Here is a 17,111-nt window from a genome sequence, read left to right on the forward strand (position 1 = left end):
CTGTCCTGATCTGCTCCTTCTGACAACACTTTCTGATGCTACATTTTCGAGAGCTCTGTAACTTCTGTGCGCCTCGAGCCAAACCACTCCACTTAGACGTGGTGTTATTGGGAAATGAAAGTCCTCTCCGGAATACCGTCACACTACGCCTATAAAAGGAAATCAATAACTAACGCGGCGAAAGTCTCGCCACCTACTGAGGACAAAGAATATTAAAACACTTGTGGGTTTGGACATTAGAGACTTGCAGCATAAATGTATGCAACACAATCTTATTTGAAATGGGTGATGTTGTAGTTGTTATTGTAAAGGTTCTCAATGACATGTAAGCGCGTGCGCACACACACACGCGCCCCTCCGCCCGCTCCCACCAATCCAAACACATCCTCCAGCCTCGCGCCGTCACCGGGAGCTGGATCAGCAGGATCAGGACAATAGCATCCACCACTGCGTCGACGCATATTCCGACATTTCTCTTTGTGCAAACGGACAAATCGTGAACATAACGGCGCTGCTGGACACCGGGAGGACGGTATGGGGGAGCACGCGGCGTTTCTGCTGTTACTCGTGGCGACCTTGACGCTTTCATCCGAGGTGAGTTTAGCGGAGAAACCGCAGCCTGTGGCGGCTAACCGTTACCTGGGCCAGACTCTTATGCCACCGTAGCTGTCAAACACTAACCCCGACACCCCCTCTCCATACACACACCGTGTTTAATCGTCATAACGACTAGTAAAAAATAACATATGCAGATTAGATGGAGTCATAACAACACGGCGTGGCTGCTACTGGATGACATAAGAGCTATTAGAAGGTGCTGCTGCCAAAGATAACGCGATGTAAGGGCTTGTGAGCGGCCCACGCAGCCTTTAATCCTATAAATGGATGCCCTCTGTTTTTAACAGAGGTGAAAATATGCCCTGTGAATCCACCTTAATCGCAGACCTGCAGTGTACACACACAGAGTCGCTGCGCAAAATAAACCACCAAACCAGGAATGTCAGCAATGCTACCGCGGCCTACCGTTAGATGTCAGTGGTTATCTTGGCCCTGTCATGTCGGATGTTATTAATCACGGAGTGTTTTTTATTTTTTCATTCTTCTACTACTCATTAATGTTTGATTTTTACGTTAAGAGAAGTATTAACAGTTTAACCGCTACGCCTTTCGCCGGGTTATAGCACCGAGAAGGATGTAGGGAGCTAACGGTGGCTAGCTTTTTTCTAGAAAATGACAACACAGCTGTAAATGTCAAGTCCACTGTTAAATACCTGGACGGATTTAAACCCAGTACCATTCTAGAAAAACAAGAAGGGTTTATCATGTGTGTAAATAACCCAGCTGTGTCCGGTGACACCAGCCTTTTATTTATTTATTTATTTTTATATAGCGTAGATAATATCGCGCTGGGCCGCCTGGTCCAGCGGAGCTGCGGGGCGGTGAAACTGCTGAGGAGAATGGAAAAAGGATGCAGCCTTATTAGTTTCACACAAGCAAGATGGCGCCTGCAGCTTGGTGTTCCTCTGATGGACCACAGAGGAATATGTTGCCCAGGACAGCTGGAAAAAAGGATGAATGGGCACCTGTAAATCAATTAGTGCATTTTTCCTCATTGTCATTACATTCACGGCGAAGGGGTTGTTTTTCACGCTGCAGGCTCACCAGCCCCTGTGTGTGGTGCAGTGAAAATGTCTCCACAGCAAAATTATGCGGTACACACTATCGACACCATACCCGTGTCTGTCGTGACATTTGAGCCGCATTTGTTTTGTAACGTTGAAATCAGCATTGTGCTGCCTTTTACGCACCAAGCCTCCGGCGATATAGAGATTATAATTTTCCACGAGGTTTGTCACGGTAAGCATACCGAGGATTGTTTTACTCTCTTGCCAGTTTAGTTTACCCCAGCACACACAAGCCTATTATGCTGTAGTGATTTCGCTTTCTCTATTTTTGTTTTATTGTTTTTTTTTGTTTTGTTTTTGTTTGTTTTTTTGTCGTAATGTGAAAATGATATACAAGCCCTGCAGCACCAAAATACATTAAGTTATTTTAGGGTAATCTTGGATTGGTTTACTAGTAACATGCGGCTTTATGAAAAACTGGTTGAGGCTTAAATATGAAAACAGGCAGCGTCACTTTGAAAGACATAAATAAGTAATGGAGTATATGGTAGTGCTGTGATAACGCAAATTTGATATCAATGTGATACCAAGTAAATCAAGGGCCAGTGTTGCCTATACTTTTAACCAGGGAAGGCAGTGTGTCATGATTTATCAGAGTCAGAGAGACTTTATTTATCCCCAAGGGGCAATTAAGATACAACAGAGCAGCATGACGTTTAAGAACGCAAAACTGCTCAGCTGACTGGCCGGTCGACCACACAAGCAGCGACCCAGAAGGAGGAGAACTCCCCCCAGACTGAGCTCCAACAGGAAATCAGTTTGAGAAGGGAGGGAGGAGGGGGGGGGGAGCGGGGTGCGTGTATGGGCTCAAATTGTGGTTATAAATATTTTGTACTTGTAAATCAGGATTTGTATGTGTAAAAAGAATTTGTGTGTGCGTAAAAAAGATTTGTGTGTGGGCTTAGCCAAAAAAATGTGTGAGAAACTGCATTCAAGTTGCAAGTTACAAGTATGAATTTTGACCCTATTTTTCTTCTGTTTGTCCAATGTCATGTCAATCACAAATTTAACTATCCAATCAGAGAACAGATGGGTTTGGCTATTGGAGGGGTGCTTTATGGAGCTTCAGGTCCTTGAAGGAAATAAATGCCCTTTTACATGCCAGCAGTGCAGCACAGCGTTTTCCTTCATCACCACGAAGGAAAACAGTCTGTGGTGGTCCGAGTTTTGTGTCACAGGTTTACGTGCTTAATACAGGGACCTCCAGAGCCTTTTCAACAGCGTCAGAGTCAGAGATAGAAACAACAAGGAGCAGGTGCATCTAGTACAGGTAGAGCTGCTGCAAAAACCCACAGAGCTCAGCAGCCGGGTCAGCCCTGACTTTGTGTTAAACTCATCCTAAAGTAATAATGGTATTTCTAACCACTAATATACCACAACTTTATCCTTTCAACAGCTACTGAAAGTTAGGGGACCTAGCTTCTATCGGATATTTACATAGAGATCCTCTAGCTTCCAACTGTATTACCCTTCAAGGACCTGCAGTTTAAAAAAGCGCCCCTCTGACAGACAAACCCATCTATTCTCTGATTGGATAGTTACATTTGTGATTGACATGACATTGACCAACCAGATGAAAGGAAGAAAAATAGGGTCAAAATTCGTACTTGTAACTTGAAACAAATCTTTTTTACGCACGCACAAATTCTTTTTACATATACAAATCCTGATTTAAAAGTACAAAATATTTATGACCACAATTTGAGCCCATATGCGTGTGTGTGTGTTTTCTCCGTGTTCAGCCGAGAGAAAGTCTCCCTTTACTCGATTAGGCAAAAGTCCACAATCTTTGGTCAACACGGGTGGCCTTGAAGGAGGTGGGAGAAAGTCACAAAAACAGTTTTGTTATCTAAGGGAGAATTTTGTTATTCCTATCAGCTTTTGCCTTGAGCATCCAGCTGGTGCCAGGGGGCAGAATGAGGTGAGATGGTAGTTGTTTTGGTCAGTGCAAACAAACTGCATCCAATTTTGCAGTTGGTCTAATGTCCATCACTGGCCACCAGGTCTCTCAATTCCCGTTGCAGTGTCACCTCAAGATCTTATCCATATTGCAGAGCCATGAGCTTCTCCAAGATCTTATCCATGTTGCGTTCAGTAAACACAGTCTGAGTACTCACAGCCCTGCCCATTGTCTATCATGTTGGCCAGCCTTATGGGAAACGTCTCCGCAGGACAATCGGGCTCTCCCAAGCCCCGGCTTCTCACCGAGAAGAGGTTGCTTTATGATCTAAAGCATCATCAATCTGCAAATTGTACAATGCAATACAGTTTTATGTGTATAGCAAATTTAAAATCAGAGGTACACCAAAGTGCTTCACAAAATCCAGTAAAAGTACCGGTAGTAACAAAATACAAATGCAAATAAGCTAGCAGGTAGAAAGCATTGATTAATCAAGCATACAAGGTAAGCAGATATCAAAATAAAACTTCAAAGGTAAAATCAATACAAAACATTGTTCAACAAAACAGAAGAAAAGGGGTTCCATGAGAGTATACTTACAAGAAGCGTACTCTAGATAGCCAGGAAGGCTAAACCAAATAGATACGTTTTCAATTGAGATTTAAAAGTCTGGATCGAATCAGACACGCAAATAGCTTGTGGGAGATTGTTCCAGATGTTAGGTGCAAATGGAGCGAAAGCACGGTCACCTCTGGTCTTTAGCTGTGACCTAGGTTGCACCAAGAGCAATAAGCCTGTTGATCTCAGTGCTCTCCTGGGAATATAGAGGCTGAGAAGATCAGTAAGGTAGCTAGGTGCAATATTTTTTATGATTTTAAAAGTAAGCAATAAGATTTTAAAATCAATGCAATATTTAATGGGAAGCCATTGTAGGTCAAAGAGAATTGGGGTAATAGACTCAAACCTACCAGTTCCATTTAAGAGGCGTGCCGCAGCATTTTGAGAAAGTTGCAGTCTATGTAGAAGGGCAGATTGGAGACCAGTGTATAGGGAGTTGCAGTAGTCTAATCTAGATGTGACAAAGGCATGAATATGTTTTTCAAGATCCTCATGTGGTAAGTATGGCTTGGCTTTAGAGATTAGACCTAGTTGGTAAAAACTAGGTTTAACTACAGAGGACACAAGGAGGTTTTTGAACACATTTTGATGACCACTAAATCATGATTTTCACAGCTTTCAGCTTTTCATGTAGTTTGAGACTGCTTTTTTGGGGTGAGACCTGGAATGCACATCTGCCCCTCTCTGAAGTGCTTTGGGTGAACTTCTGTTGTTTAAACGTGCTATAAGCTGGAATAAAGTAAATGTGACAGTCAACACAAAAAGTTTCAGACATTTTTTAAAATTAATATTTGAGCTTTATTCTTACATTTCCAAAAGAAAATATTTTTTTAACACAATTCAGTGGGCTGTATACTGAACTCGGAGGGTAGAAACAAAGTATCGATCCTATTGCGCTAGTATCGATCCAATACTAGTACCAGCGTTAGTATTGATGCTACAGATATTTGGAGCGAGACACCCACCTAGTATATGGGGTGAATAGCTATGAGTGGAATGATGTGCCCTTCAGCAGATATTAAACCACACACATCCTCAGTTGATATGCCCCAAGAAGATGTAATTAGAAATATAAATCAGTGAGGTAACATAATGCAGACCAGGCAGAACAGCTACTAGAAACAATGGGTTATGACATGCATATTCACAGGAGTCTAATTATGTGCTGTTATTCACAGGCAAACGCATCATAATGTCAGAATTAGTCATTTAATAATTGACAACAGTTGGCTCAGAGGCTAGCGTTTTGTCAGTGTGCACCATCAGCTTTTTTGTGTTATCTGCCAGAAAATCAAGGCCTCACAAAGGCGAAAACACATCGAGACTTCCACCAATTGTGTCCCAAACAAAAAGGATGGAAAATATGCTGATAGCAGTATCCTATGAAATCGACTGCCAAACCCAGTTCTATGGAAAGACATTATTTATACCTTATGGGTTTTTTTTCGTAGCTAGAATTTAATACCTTGTAGATTACTTTTATTTTCCCTTCTGAACACTCCCATTGTACTTTAACTAATGGAGTAAAGCCAGACTTGACAGACAGATTAAGAGAACAAAAAATGTGCTGTTCTATGGCAGTAGTATTGTTGAGGAATTTAAAAGCATTCATCTTTATGACTTACTAATCTCACTACTTTATATTTGAAGTATGCAGTAGAATGACTTCAGAGGAACTTGGTACATACAGTATAAGCTGCATGATGAGATATTTATGGATAAGCTATACTTTAGGGAGTTTGGTAGTTTTCGTTATTGTTCTGTTTTATACTTTTTCTCTGTCCAGGTGCCAGATGATGACTCGGTGGGTTTGCTAACCGAGCCCCAGGTGGCCATGTTCTGCGGGAAGCTCAACATGCACATCAATGTGCAGAGCGGCAAATGGGAGTCCGACCCTTCTGGTACCAAGAGCTGCATTGGCACCAAGGAGGGCATCCTGCAGTACTGCCAGGAGGTATTTCAACCGAGTAAAACAGCACTGCAGAGAGAGAGAGGTATGAAGTATTGCAGCAATAACATTCAAATCTCCCATGTTTGCACAGGTGTACCCAGAGCTGCAGATTACAAATGTTGTGGAGGCCAACCAGCCTGTCAGTATCTCCAACTGGTGCAGGAAGGACCGCAGGCAATGCCGCAGTCATGCACATATTGTGGTGCCACACCGCTGTCTGGGTGAGCTTTTTTTAGTCCCTTTGTTACTGAGTGTGTTTATGCATGGTTGCATCTTTAAAAGTGTACAATACATGCAAAAAGGTGTATTTCTGTTGCAGTAGGAGAGTTTGTGAGTGACGCCCTGCTCGTTCCCGACAAGTGTAAGTTTCTGCACCAGGAGCGTATGGATCAATGCGAGAGCCACCTGTACTGGCACACTGTAGCCAAAGAGGTGAGGAGGGTGGCTTTTTGTGTCTGTTTGCTTCCCTCATTGTCCTTCTGTTTCTGTGGTAGCGCCACTGTATGACTCAGTGCTGTCAGCCTTCCCTGGCACTTTCTTCTGAGTTATTCTTGTCCTTTTCTGTGCTGTTTATATTCAGTAAGCCATAGTTCAGGTTTCTGGGTTTGCCGCAGTTAGCTCTCATAAGGATTAAACCGATTGAACATTATGGTGTTTGATTTTGGATGCTGTGTGCTGTTAAAATTAGTACTGCGGAGACCGCTCCATGAATCTCCATGACTACGGGATGCTGCTGCCATGTGGTATAGACCGTTTTCGAGGGGTGGAGTTTGTGTGCTGCCCGGCCTGGGCTGAACGGGAGTCAGACAGCGCACAGCTTCAGGGGGAGGAATCCGATGTGTGGTGGGGCGGAGCTGAGAGCGAATACTCTGATAACAGGTACGATCACAGGTGGACTTTGACTCGTTTCTGTGCACGCCTGTTGATACAAAGGCTGAACCACCCGTTCTGACCGCAGCATGACCCGCCCAACGGACATACAGCTGGCCGCCAGGGAGGATGACGAGGATGTGGACGAAGAGGTGGAAACGTTTGAAAGGGATGACAACGGGGATGGAGAAGAAGATGACGAGGAAGTCGATATGACGGATGACCGAGATGGCGATGAGCCCAACGCTAACATCGCCATGACAACAACGACAACCACCACCACTGAGTCAGTTGAAGAGGTCGTTAGAGGTGAGAAATGAAGCAGTTCTGCCCTCTTCTCACTCTCCTTAAGTTTTTTTGTTTGTTTGTTTTTTGTTCATGGTTTGATTTCCATCATGTGTCGCTATGTTGAGTTACTTCTGTCTCCCATAAAATTCCAAACCTCACCTTTTGCATTCATGTTTAATTTGCCTATGTGTACATGTCTCAGCGGTTTGTTGGGCTAGTGCTGAGTCAGGCCCATGTCACGCCATGCTGGAGCGTTGGTACTTCATGCCTGAGACGGGCCGCTGCGCCCCCTTCTTGTTTGGGGGCTGTGGGGGCAACAGGAATAACTTTGAGTCGGAGGAGTACTGCCTCGCTGTCTGCAGCAGCTCGTGTAAGTCCCGGGACTGAAGCTACAACCTGAAGTGTCCACATCAGGAGCCTGATTCCTGTCCTCAGGCTGCTGCAGACTGTTTCTCTGGCTCGCTCGTTCTTTCTGTCTCTCACTGACCTTACCGTCTGAGGCCTGTTAACCTTTCAGAGCACTGACAACTGGCTGTAGTTTCATTCATTTCATCATTTTTTCCATCAAGATAGAAACTGTATTTTTGAATTGGAAAGCAAAAGTAGACACAAGAAGAAGAAAAAAGAGGGCCACAACATTACAAGGCTGTGAGCAAACCTAGTTCAAAAGGACCAAATCATTGTTAGTTCTACCTGAGGAGAAAAATCTCTCAAAAGTCAAAAGTGAAAATGTGGCACACATACAGTGTACCAAATAACTGCTGACACTCTGGGGAATATTGCTCATTTTGTTTTTTAGGTAAAAAGAGAACCCCCCCCCCTTAACTCTAACATTAACCCTCTCAGGCTCAAATTAAACCTTTTGTTGCTAATGCACAACCAAGTCCTGCAGTGGTACTTCTGAGTAAAAAAAACTCATAAAATATGTATGTGGGGTAATCAGAATGTTAGTTGCAAATCGGCAACGCCTGCCTCGAGAGGGTTTAGCTGCTGCCTTTGTTATAGATTTCACTGTAGCACACACGGTTCAAACACAGCGTTAAACAAACACGTGGGGTTTTTGGCTAAGAGTGCAGCTCAAATGTTTACATAATTTTCAATAACATTCTTTTGTGTTCTTAACAGGTGTAGCTTGCACAATAGTGTACTCACCCTGTGGTAGCTCGATGTTGAAATACATCCTTGCTGGCGTTAACAACAGATAACGTGGCATGTAGATTTTTTTATTTTTTTATTTTTGGAAATCCTATTTTCCTAGTTCGTTTTAATGTGTGAAATCCTACAAATCAAACTAATTTGCATTGAAAAGTGACTTTAACATTATATAAGTAATATTGTTAACGTGTTAGCAGGCTTCACAGATCTGTGATTTCACTGCTTCTTTGCAATTCAGATACCTCTTTATGAGAACTCCCTTATAAGTCAAACCCACATATGAAATATGAAAAAAATAAATGTCATTATTTAAATAGGCTGATTACTCCCTGAAACCTCTGGACACTGTGGGTTTAAGCAAATCACTAAAACAGGGTTAATTCTGCTTAATTAGAATGATAAACGAGGGATTAAATGAAGATAAACTGCAGTTTTATTAGTGCGTGACTCAGTGCCAGCAGTGTTTTGTTTTTGTTTTTTTTTGTTTGTTTTTTTTGTTTAGTTTAGTTTAGTTTTTTAAATCCTACTGGCCAACGGGAGAGTTTCCATGGTGCAGAGTGGCCATGACACAGTCGTTCACCTCCAAACCATTTAATCACTCATTGAATCATTTCTAACCCGCACCGCCGTCATAACAGTGTGAAGACCCAACGGTGAATGCCACCTTGTGTCTGCATGCGTTTCTATACCCGTGTGTGTGTCTGCATGCTTCACACTGCAGTGTGTGTTTGTAAAAGAAAAAAAAAATTGTGCCTGCAGCTCTGTAGTAGTGAAGATTCCATCGGTGTGTCTTAACCAGATGTGTGTTGGTGGTGTGTGTGGAAAAAGGGAATGCACTCTTTTAAGTTTTAAGCTGGTTTCCGTTTCCTCACGGCGAAATCATCAGCAATACAGTCGGCCCTCATCCTGACTCAGCAGTCCTTATCTCCATGGTCCCACATTCAACAGACACACAAAACTGTGGGAAACACTTCACTTTCTGTCCCCTGAAATCCTGCTTATCTCTTATGTAAATATTTACATAGAATTTCCATTAATTTTCTGTGTGTACCTAATCTCTCAAGTCCCTAACCCACCCTTTCATCAAACAAGTGGAATTGTTTATAACTGAATGCATTGTGGGTTTCCAGCTGACCAATTTCAGTGTTTTTCCTGCATTTAAACATCTGTCTATCTCTGTTTTGCGCCTCAGTTTGCTTTCAACTGCTCTGTGTTTAATTCCCATCTCCCCGCACTCTCATCCAGTACCAACAATGGCCCCCAGTCCTCCAGACGCTGTGGATCGCTACCTGGAATCACCCGGTGACGACAGCGAACACACAGACTTCCAGAAGGCCAAAGAAAGCCTGGAAGCCAAACACCGTGAAAAGATGTCCCAGGTGTGTGTTTGTGTGTTTTCTTATCGTAAGCATTCCTCTCAATGTGATGTAGACCAGCGGTCTCCAACCTTTTTCGCGCCACGGACCGGTTCATGCCCGACAATATTTTCACGGACCGGCCTTTAAGGTGTCGCGGATAAATACAACAAAATAAAAAAAAAAGATGACACGCGTAAAAAGACCCAGGAAAACCGAGTTAACGGTAAAAACGATAACAAAATAACGCTGAAAACCGATTAAAACCCTGAAAACCATACATTTCACACCTGAGCCTCAACTCTCGCGGCCCGGTACCAAACGACTCACGGACCGGTCCGAGGCCCGGGGGTTGGGGACCGCTGATGTAGACCATGACAGAAGCTTAAACGTCTTGCTTTTTCTTTCAATCTGACACTTCAGGTTATGAAGGAGTGGGAGGAGGCTGAGAGGCAGGCCAAGAATCTGCCTCGTGCAGACAAGAAAGCAGTCATCCAGGTAGGAATCAGGCCACAGTGTCTGCTGTAAATGTCTAATTGCCAAAAAGAGTTACATTACATACATATACATTACATAACTGAGATTTATATTATCCTGGACAAATTTGGCAAAAGTTTAAGAGAAATAGAATTTAGAGTTTCTTGGTTACGGGTGCATTTATAAGGGAGATTACATTTAAAGCCAGTTGAGTGAGTTATTATATCTTAATTAACCCTAATGAATTGAATGGATTTAAATGTCCATGGAGTTTGCGACAGGGAGCTAAAAATAAGATTTAATAATTGTAATTGACGATGTGTCAGCTGATATTCTGAAAAGGGTCAGCGAGAGGTTAAACTTACACTTGAGCAGTAAAAGGACGATGGGGTGCTGTCGTCATCCCGATGGGTGGCTGGGCGAGCAGCATGGACATCCAAGTTTATGAACAAGACAATTCAAGAATGAGGCAACGTAAAATTTGAAAATTGATACCATATGTGCATCTACTAAAATACTTGACCTCAAGGTCCACATGTCAAGTCTTCTGAAAATCTTGTAAATGTGATAACTCAAGAAGGCTGAGGAGTAGCATTGGAGGTCGTCAGTATTTTTAACCCTGTAGAATACATTTCAGATAAATAAATGATGATGGCCAATATCAGCCTGTGATACTTGTTAGCCAATATATCTGTCAGGCCTGAGGTTGAAAGTGTATCATTGTATTTAATGGTGGAAATAAGACAGACCTCTTCTCTCCAAACACATGTTTCTACCGTAATGCAGTGTGGGTATTTGTTCATATACCGACTGTGTAAAAAGTACTGTATCTGCAGCACTTCCAGATAAAGGTGGAGGCTTTGGAGCAGGAGGCAGCGGGGGAGAGGCAGCAGCTGGTGGAAACCCACATGGCCCGGGTGGAAGCTCTGCTGAACAGCCGCCGACGCCGGGCTCTCGAAAATTACCTAAGCGCCCTGCAGGCCAATCCTCCACGGGTACGTGCACGTCCCCACACACCTAACAACATCCTAATAACAGGAACGCTACATTGATTTAATACTCTAAATTGGTGCCAAACAGTTTTGATCAATGAGTCTTTTGAAGTTGTTTATCAGCAAGGCGCACATGTTTAAGAAGCGTATCCAACGTGTTAGAATTCCACTTATTACATAACCCTGTGCCACCACCAGTCCCGTCAAGTTTTGAGCCTGCTGAAAAAGTACATCCGCGCAGAGCAGAAGGACAGGCAGCACACGCTGAAGCATTATGAGCACGTCCGCACAGTCGATCCCAAGAAGGCTGCTCAGATCCGCCCTCAGGTATCTGGATCAAACAGTCAAAGTCTTTAAGCATCATAAAAATAAGTTACGGCTTTTAAAATAGACACAATCACAAAGTGGGGTTTTTTTTCTCATCTCCAGGTGTTGACTCATCTTCGTGTCATTGATGAGAGGATGAATCAGTCGTTGGGTCTGCTCTACAAGGTGCCAAGTGTGGCAAATGAGATCCAAAACCAAGTCGGTATGTGTTTCTTCATGTCTTATTCTTAAAAGTCAAAGGTTGAGGACACTCATCACAGTAAATCCCCGAAACATCTATTACTGAGAATTCATCCAAATGTCATTTGTAGCTTCCAGTGCCTCACTGGTTTTAGGCAGTTGGTATTAAAATTAGGTCATAGGTTGCGAAATCTACGAAAGTATTCTTGTTGTTTTATTCACATGCTAAACGCAATTGCTCACTCAGCAAGAGGTACAAGTGCTCAGCAGACATAAAGGGATTATTTTGACAGTCCTATTAAATGGCTGTTTTGTTGCCTTCAGAATGGGAAAAACCTTCCACCTGTCAGCACTTGTCTTACTTGGCATATAATAGCATGTTTGTTTAATTGTTGTGAAAGCCGATGACTAAAGTTTTTCACTTATATTTTATGTTGTTTGTTTGTTTGGTTTGTTTGACGGGGCAGTTTACCTGCTGGGAGAAAGTCTTTCTCAATTCGTTCCTAAGGCATGCTGTTCAGGCAGAGACCAGTGCTTAGTGGGTCAAAGGGACCATGCTGGAACAGAATGTGATATTAAAAAGAAATAAAGGCGAGCATGGTTCATCGAAAGACTGATAGCTTGGTTTTGATTTGCGTTTTAACCAAGAAAGGTGAAGCAGAGGAGATATGCCGTTACATGTAGATATGCCAGTTACAGCATGAGGTGTGTACCAACTCCTACAGATTATATGTAACTGCAAAAGCCTGTATTTGACAATGGCAGAAATGTGAATATGCCTTTGAACATTAGTGTAGGGCAAAGCATAAGTCCAGCCACAGTGACAGTAATATTCAACGGACAGAGTCTCAGCTCATAAAAGAGAGTGAAAAAGTCAGATAATAAATGTTGCATCTTTCATCGGGTTTTTTCAGTTCCCCTGTTTCACCGTTGTAGTCCACTACAGATGGCTACATATCGAATCAGACCAGTTTTGGCCATTATTAAGAAAACAAGTGTAATTGCATTCATCAAAAAAAGTGTGGGAAGCTTGTCTTTTAGGCCCCAAGGTCCCAAGATTCATTCCCTCTACCTGTCCCAAAGGGTCATGTGGAATTTGGAATTTCCTCCTGAAATAAGCGAGAATCAACTAAAACTTGAGGGACTGCTCTAACTTCATGAATTTAAGGCAATTTTTAAATTCCTCGGATGCAAATGTTTCGCCTGAGTATTATTACCTTTGTTTCCAGCATTATCCAGTTACTTTTACCGAGGTATTCATTTTTTATTGACAACAAAGTTTATACATTTTGGTTGTTTCTCTGTTTTTATGTGTGTTTATTTTCTAATTGTGTGTACTTAACTGTTGTTATGTATGTGCTGCTACTTTGGGCAGCATATGTAAAAAGAGATTCTGAGATCTTATGTTGTCCTGATTAAATAGAAAACTTGAGATTATACAATCTGTGTTATGCAACAACCATCCAAACCACACTTATTCAGTACCCTTTAACTCCCTGTAGTGTGAATTAAAGCGATGCTTTTAACATGTGTTTGAAGTCCACTGATTACAGGACACTAAAACACTGATAATGCAGTTTCATTCCGCCATGATTACTTTCACCACTTTAGGCTATTGTGTAGCCTTGATTTGTTTTTCCCTCTAACCGCCACATTCCTTTCTCGGATTTGTCATCACTTAACCATCTGCTTCATTCTCATTTTGTTCCTTTTCTTTGTAGCAATTATAATGCAGCGAGTTCAGGCGGAGCTGTTTCAGCAAGTCTCTTCACTGCAGAGCGATGGTCGGGTGAGTCAAGTTGCACCAACTCACAAATGCAAAGTCTTCTTTGTGAACGTGGACATTCTGGCATAAATATTGGAATCACATAGACTGACATGACAAAACAAAGTCACTGTAACCACTGACGTGATGGGAGTGGTGTAATTAAAGCGATTAACAAAGAAAATGATGTTGTGATACTGCGCCTGTTTAAATGAGGTTTTATTAGTGATCTTTTCCACATAGACATCATAATTTGATCGGGTTATAAATAAAAAGCCACCCAAACGCCACGTATCCTGATTAACATTCCTCTGTGTTTGCAGATGGATGGCAGGGTGAGTTATGGCAACGACGCTCTGATGCCTGATCAGGCCTACAGCTCGGCTCCTATGGACCCTGGCCTGGATGGGCTGGGGTTCATTCACCCTGAGAGCTTCAATCAGCCCAACACAGAGAACCATGGTAACACACACTACATTTTGTGACATAAATTGAATTTTATTAACTTTTTAAAAATGTGGTTTGATATTGAATATTTTTGTTACACGCTGTATTTCTGTAGTTGAACCCGTCGATGCTCGTCCAATTCCAGACAGAGGACTCCCCACACGGCCTGGTATGTATGTGAAGTCCAAACGGAAACACAAGTGCATACTTACATCCTCACTCGTATACATTTACTGCATATTAAGGACAGGTTTCAAAATTCAGGTCGTTTCTAACATTGCACTTGCCAGACCTCATGCTAAGAGTCAGTCGAAACAGCAGCACAGGTGCAACTTGTGCTCCTCTTAAGCAGATGAGAGAAGGAGACTGAAGAGAGAAACCTCAGGGAGTATGAACATAATATAACACTGGCTATATTCAGTTTCACTCAATTCCTGTTATTTAATAAGCACCAGTTCAACAACAGTTATTATAAGGTGCTTTATACTACATGAAAAAGAGCCTAATATATTAGAGAGAATCCCCTGTGAGGACACACATGATGAAGAGACCTCTGGCAGAACCAGGCTAAAGGAGGGGGAAGCGTTCTGGCACGATTGGTTTGGGGATGAGGGAAATGAGAGGAGGAAGAAGAGTGGCGTCTAAAAGCATCAGGAGCGAAAAGCTAACCTTAAATGAGTGATTTTAAACTGTTAGTTGGAGAGCTGAAAGACAGCAATAAGTTATTACAGTTTCCTGAGTCTTTATAATTCCACTAAAGCTTTCAGGCTTTCTTTAATATTAGGTTGTAGCCTTTTTGATCCTTTTGGAAAAAAAAACATTTAGTGTTTGATAGAGAAGTGTCTCATAGATAAACATAAGTGAGCTCCATAACGGCAGCGACATCATCACCAAGAATCGGAGCACCACAGTGTGACAGGAGACTATAAACACACACAAACAAGATACTGGGCAGTAAAGTGATTGAAATACTCTACAATGTTACAATAATAAGTGGTGTGCATATGTCCAAATCAAAGTGTTGCAACATCTGCACAAAGCTGTTGTATTCCTTTCCTGTAAATGATTTGTATTTGAATCACACGCAAGTTTTCTATCAGTTGCTGTTGGTGAAGGATTAATGATTATAATTGGATAATAGCATTTGACACTTATGCCAAATAAAAACATCTCAAAATTACAAGGCAGGTCTATATCCAGTTTCGAGATTCATTTGAGATGTGGTTGGCTCCTGGGTTTCGATGAGACTCTTTTAAGTGTCCTTTGATCCACCAAAAATTGTTCAACTACTTGATAGATTAATACGGGGGCAAATAATCCCACGTACTCTGAGGACTTTACAGGAATCCACAGTGTCAAATGAAATCACCTCCTCCCGCTGTTTGTGTATTAAAAGACAGTTTGGGGTTTTATTTCACCTCTAAATGTCTTTCTACTGCTTCATTTCCTATAAGACTAAGGATAAGAATCTTTTTTTTTTTTTTTAAATCCCAGAGGGAAATTCATATGTCTTAAATAGCTCATCTGCTATTTGGATGAGAATTAAAAGGTCTGATGGCTGTGGGTGCAAATGATTTTCTGTTTCTCTCTGTTTTAGGAGAGATGCAGAAATCCATGTGCTCGATTTCTGGGATTAATTTGGGTGATTGATTCTGTGGTTTCAGTGTCTGCCCTGAAGCCGGAGGAGATGCCAGAAGTGCGGATGGACACTGAAGAGAGGCAGAGTGCTGGATATGAAGTTTATCATGAAAAACTGGTAGGAAAACCCAGCAAACCCAGTCATCAAATATCATCTCCTTCAGGGATTTATGACTGACTTACTATTATTATTTTCTTTAATGTCAGGTGTTTTTCGCTAATGACGCTGGATCCAATAAAGGCGCCATTATCGGGCTGATGGTTGGTGGGGTGGTCATAGCAACAGTCATTGTCATTACCTTGGTGATGCTGAGGAAGAAACAGTACACTTCAATTCACCACGGCGTGATCGAGGTAAAAGGCTCACCAGTTTGTGCTCATAGATCAAACATGGTTCGCGTGTTAGTAACTCCTCATCCTCTTGTCCAAAGGTGGATGCAGCTGTGACGCCAGAGGAGCGTCACCTGGCCAAGATGCAGCAGAACGGCTACGAGAATCCCACCTACAAATTCTTCGAGCAGATGCAGAACTAAAAAGCTGCACAACAACATTTCCCCCACAGTGTCAGCCTGCGCTCTGTTCCATTCAGCTCCTTTGCCCTCAGCCCCAGCACCTTCAGCGCCCTGTTCAGGAGGTGAAGGGTGCGAGGATGACTGCATAGCCTGGTTTGTGTCTTTGAAAAGGAAAGGAGACACTTTTGTCAGGGGTTTGGGCCAAAGAAAACTGATATGGAACAAAGCCTCCTTAAATCCCTTGATTGTACAGAGCTAAGCATTACCCAGCAGCCCGGTTAGACAAAGGTATCCTGTTACACCTACACATTTCAGTCAGCCCCTGGAGTTCTCATAGCATTTGTACTGGAAAACCCCCCGTCGACTGTTTATACGTGATCACGGCAGTAAGACACCCACAGCCGAAACTTGTAATTTACCAATTACTCCCTCACTGCTCCTCAAACCGGTCCGACGAGAGCTCTCAGAGCGACCCGTCGCACGAATAGTGTTTCAGGTTTATTTTTCAAAAAATGAGAAAAAAATGAAGAAAAAAATACATAAATATATACAATCAAAAATATGTAAAAGCAGGAAAAACTTTTTTTTTTAAAAACGTGTAATATATTAAGACAGAGATTAGCTGTAAGTATATGTAGTGCATGGCAATATTGATGACTGATTAAAAGTATACTGTATGTGAAGGTCCTCAGGACGAGGAGGGGAAGGGGGGGGGTCCTCTCCCTAGATATTTTAGAAGGATTGTACATTTCTGGCGTCTTCTTTGTGACATGAAGAAAAAAACGAGTATTCAGAATCCGGTCTGCTTTGTCGTCACAGACTTGCTTTAACTGAATCTTGGCTCTTTATTGCTCATCTCCATGCTTCACTTTGTGTTAGCTGCATGGGCAGAAAAAAAAGCTCTATGTATGTAATATATGAAGTGTAATAGTATCCGAAAGGAAGATGATT

The 17,111-nt window shown here is 42.3% G+C and overlaps 1 protein-coding gene across 2 annotated transcripts; it reads left to right on the forward strand.

Moving 5' to 3' along the window:
- The first annotated feature begins 213 nt into the window (after positions 1–213).
- Positions 214–16,702, forward strand: LOC102215690 (amyloid beta A4 protein-like). Of its 2 annotated transcripts, XM_005747162.1 has the most exons (18): positions 214–594; positions 5,990–6,157; positions 6,246–6,375; positions 6,474–6,586; positions 6,843–7,033; positions 7,113–7,333; positions 7,515–7,682; positions 9,713–9,846; positions 10,246–10,320; positions 11,136–11,294; positions 11,490–11,618; positions 11,721–11,820; positions 13,520–13,587; positions 13,887–14,025; positions 14,126–14,179; positions 15,675–15,766; positions 15,856–16,002; positions 16,080–16,702. In XM_005747162.1, exons 1-18 carry the CDS (start codon positions 535–537, stop codon positions 16,179–16,181), a joined length of 2,250 nt encoding a protein of 749 aa, XP_005747219.1. In that variant the 5' UTR covers positions 214–534; the 3' UTR covers positions 16,182–16,702. The 2 variants fall into 2 exon arrangements, with proteins under 2 accessions (XP_005747219.1, XP_005747220.1); XM_005747163.1 differs by lacking the exon at positions 7,515–7,682 and having other exon boundaries at positions 216–594.
- Positions 16,703–17,111: the final 409 nt, after the last annotated feature.

The sequence above is a fragment of the Pundamilia nyererei genome, unplaced genomic scaffold (genome assembly GCF_000239375.1).
Source record: "Pundamilia nyererei isolate P.nyererei 1_Seehausen unplaced genomic scaffold, PunNye1.0 scaffold00190, whole genome shotgun sequence".
NCBI lineage: Eukaryota > Metazoa > Chordata > Actinopteri > Cichliformes > Cichlidae > Pundamilia > Pundamilia nyererei.

Excerpts from the sequence above, each read along its gene's own strand:
- LOC102215690 (XM_005747162.1), top strand. The coding sequence starts at position 535 with ATGGGGGAGCACGCGGCGTTTCTGCTGTTACTCGTGGCGACCTTGACG. Across the intron at positions 7,034-7,112 it reads AGCGAATACTCTGATAACAG|CATGACCCGCCCAACGGACA; the intron begins GTACGATCACAG and ends TTCTGACCGCAG. Across the intron at positions 13,588-13,886 it reads CACTGCAGAGCGATGGTCGG|ATGGATGGCAGGGTGAGTTA; the intron begins GTGAGTCAAGTT and ends CTGTGTTTGCAG.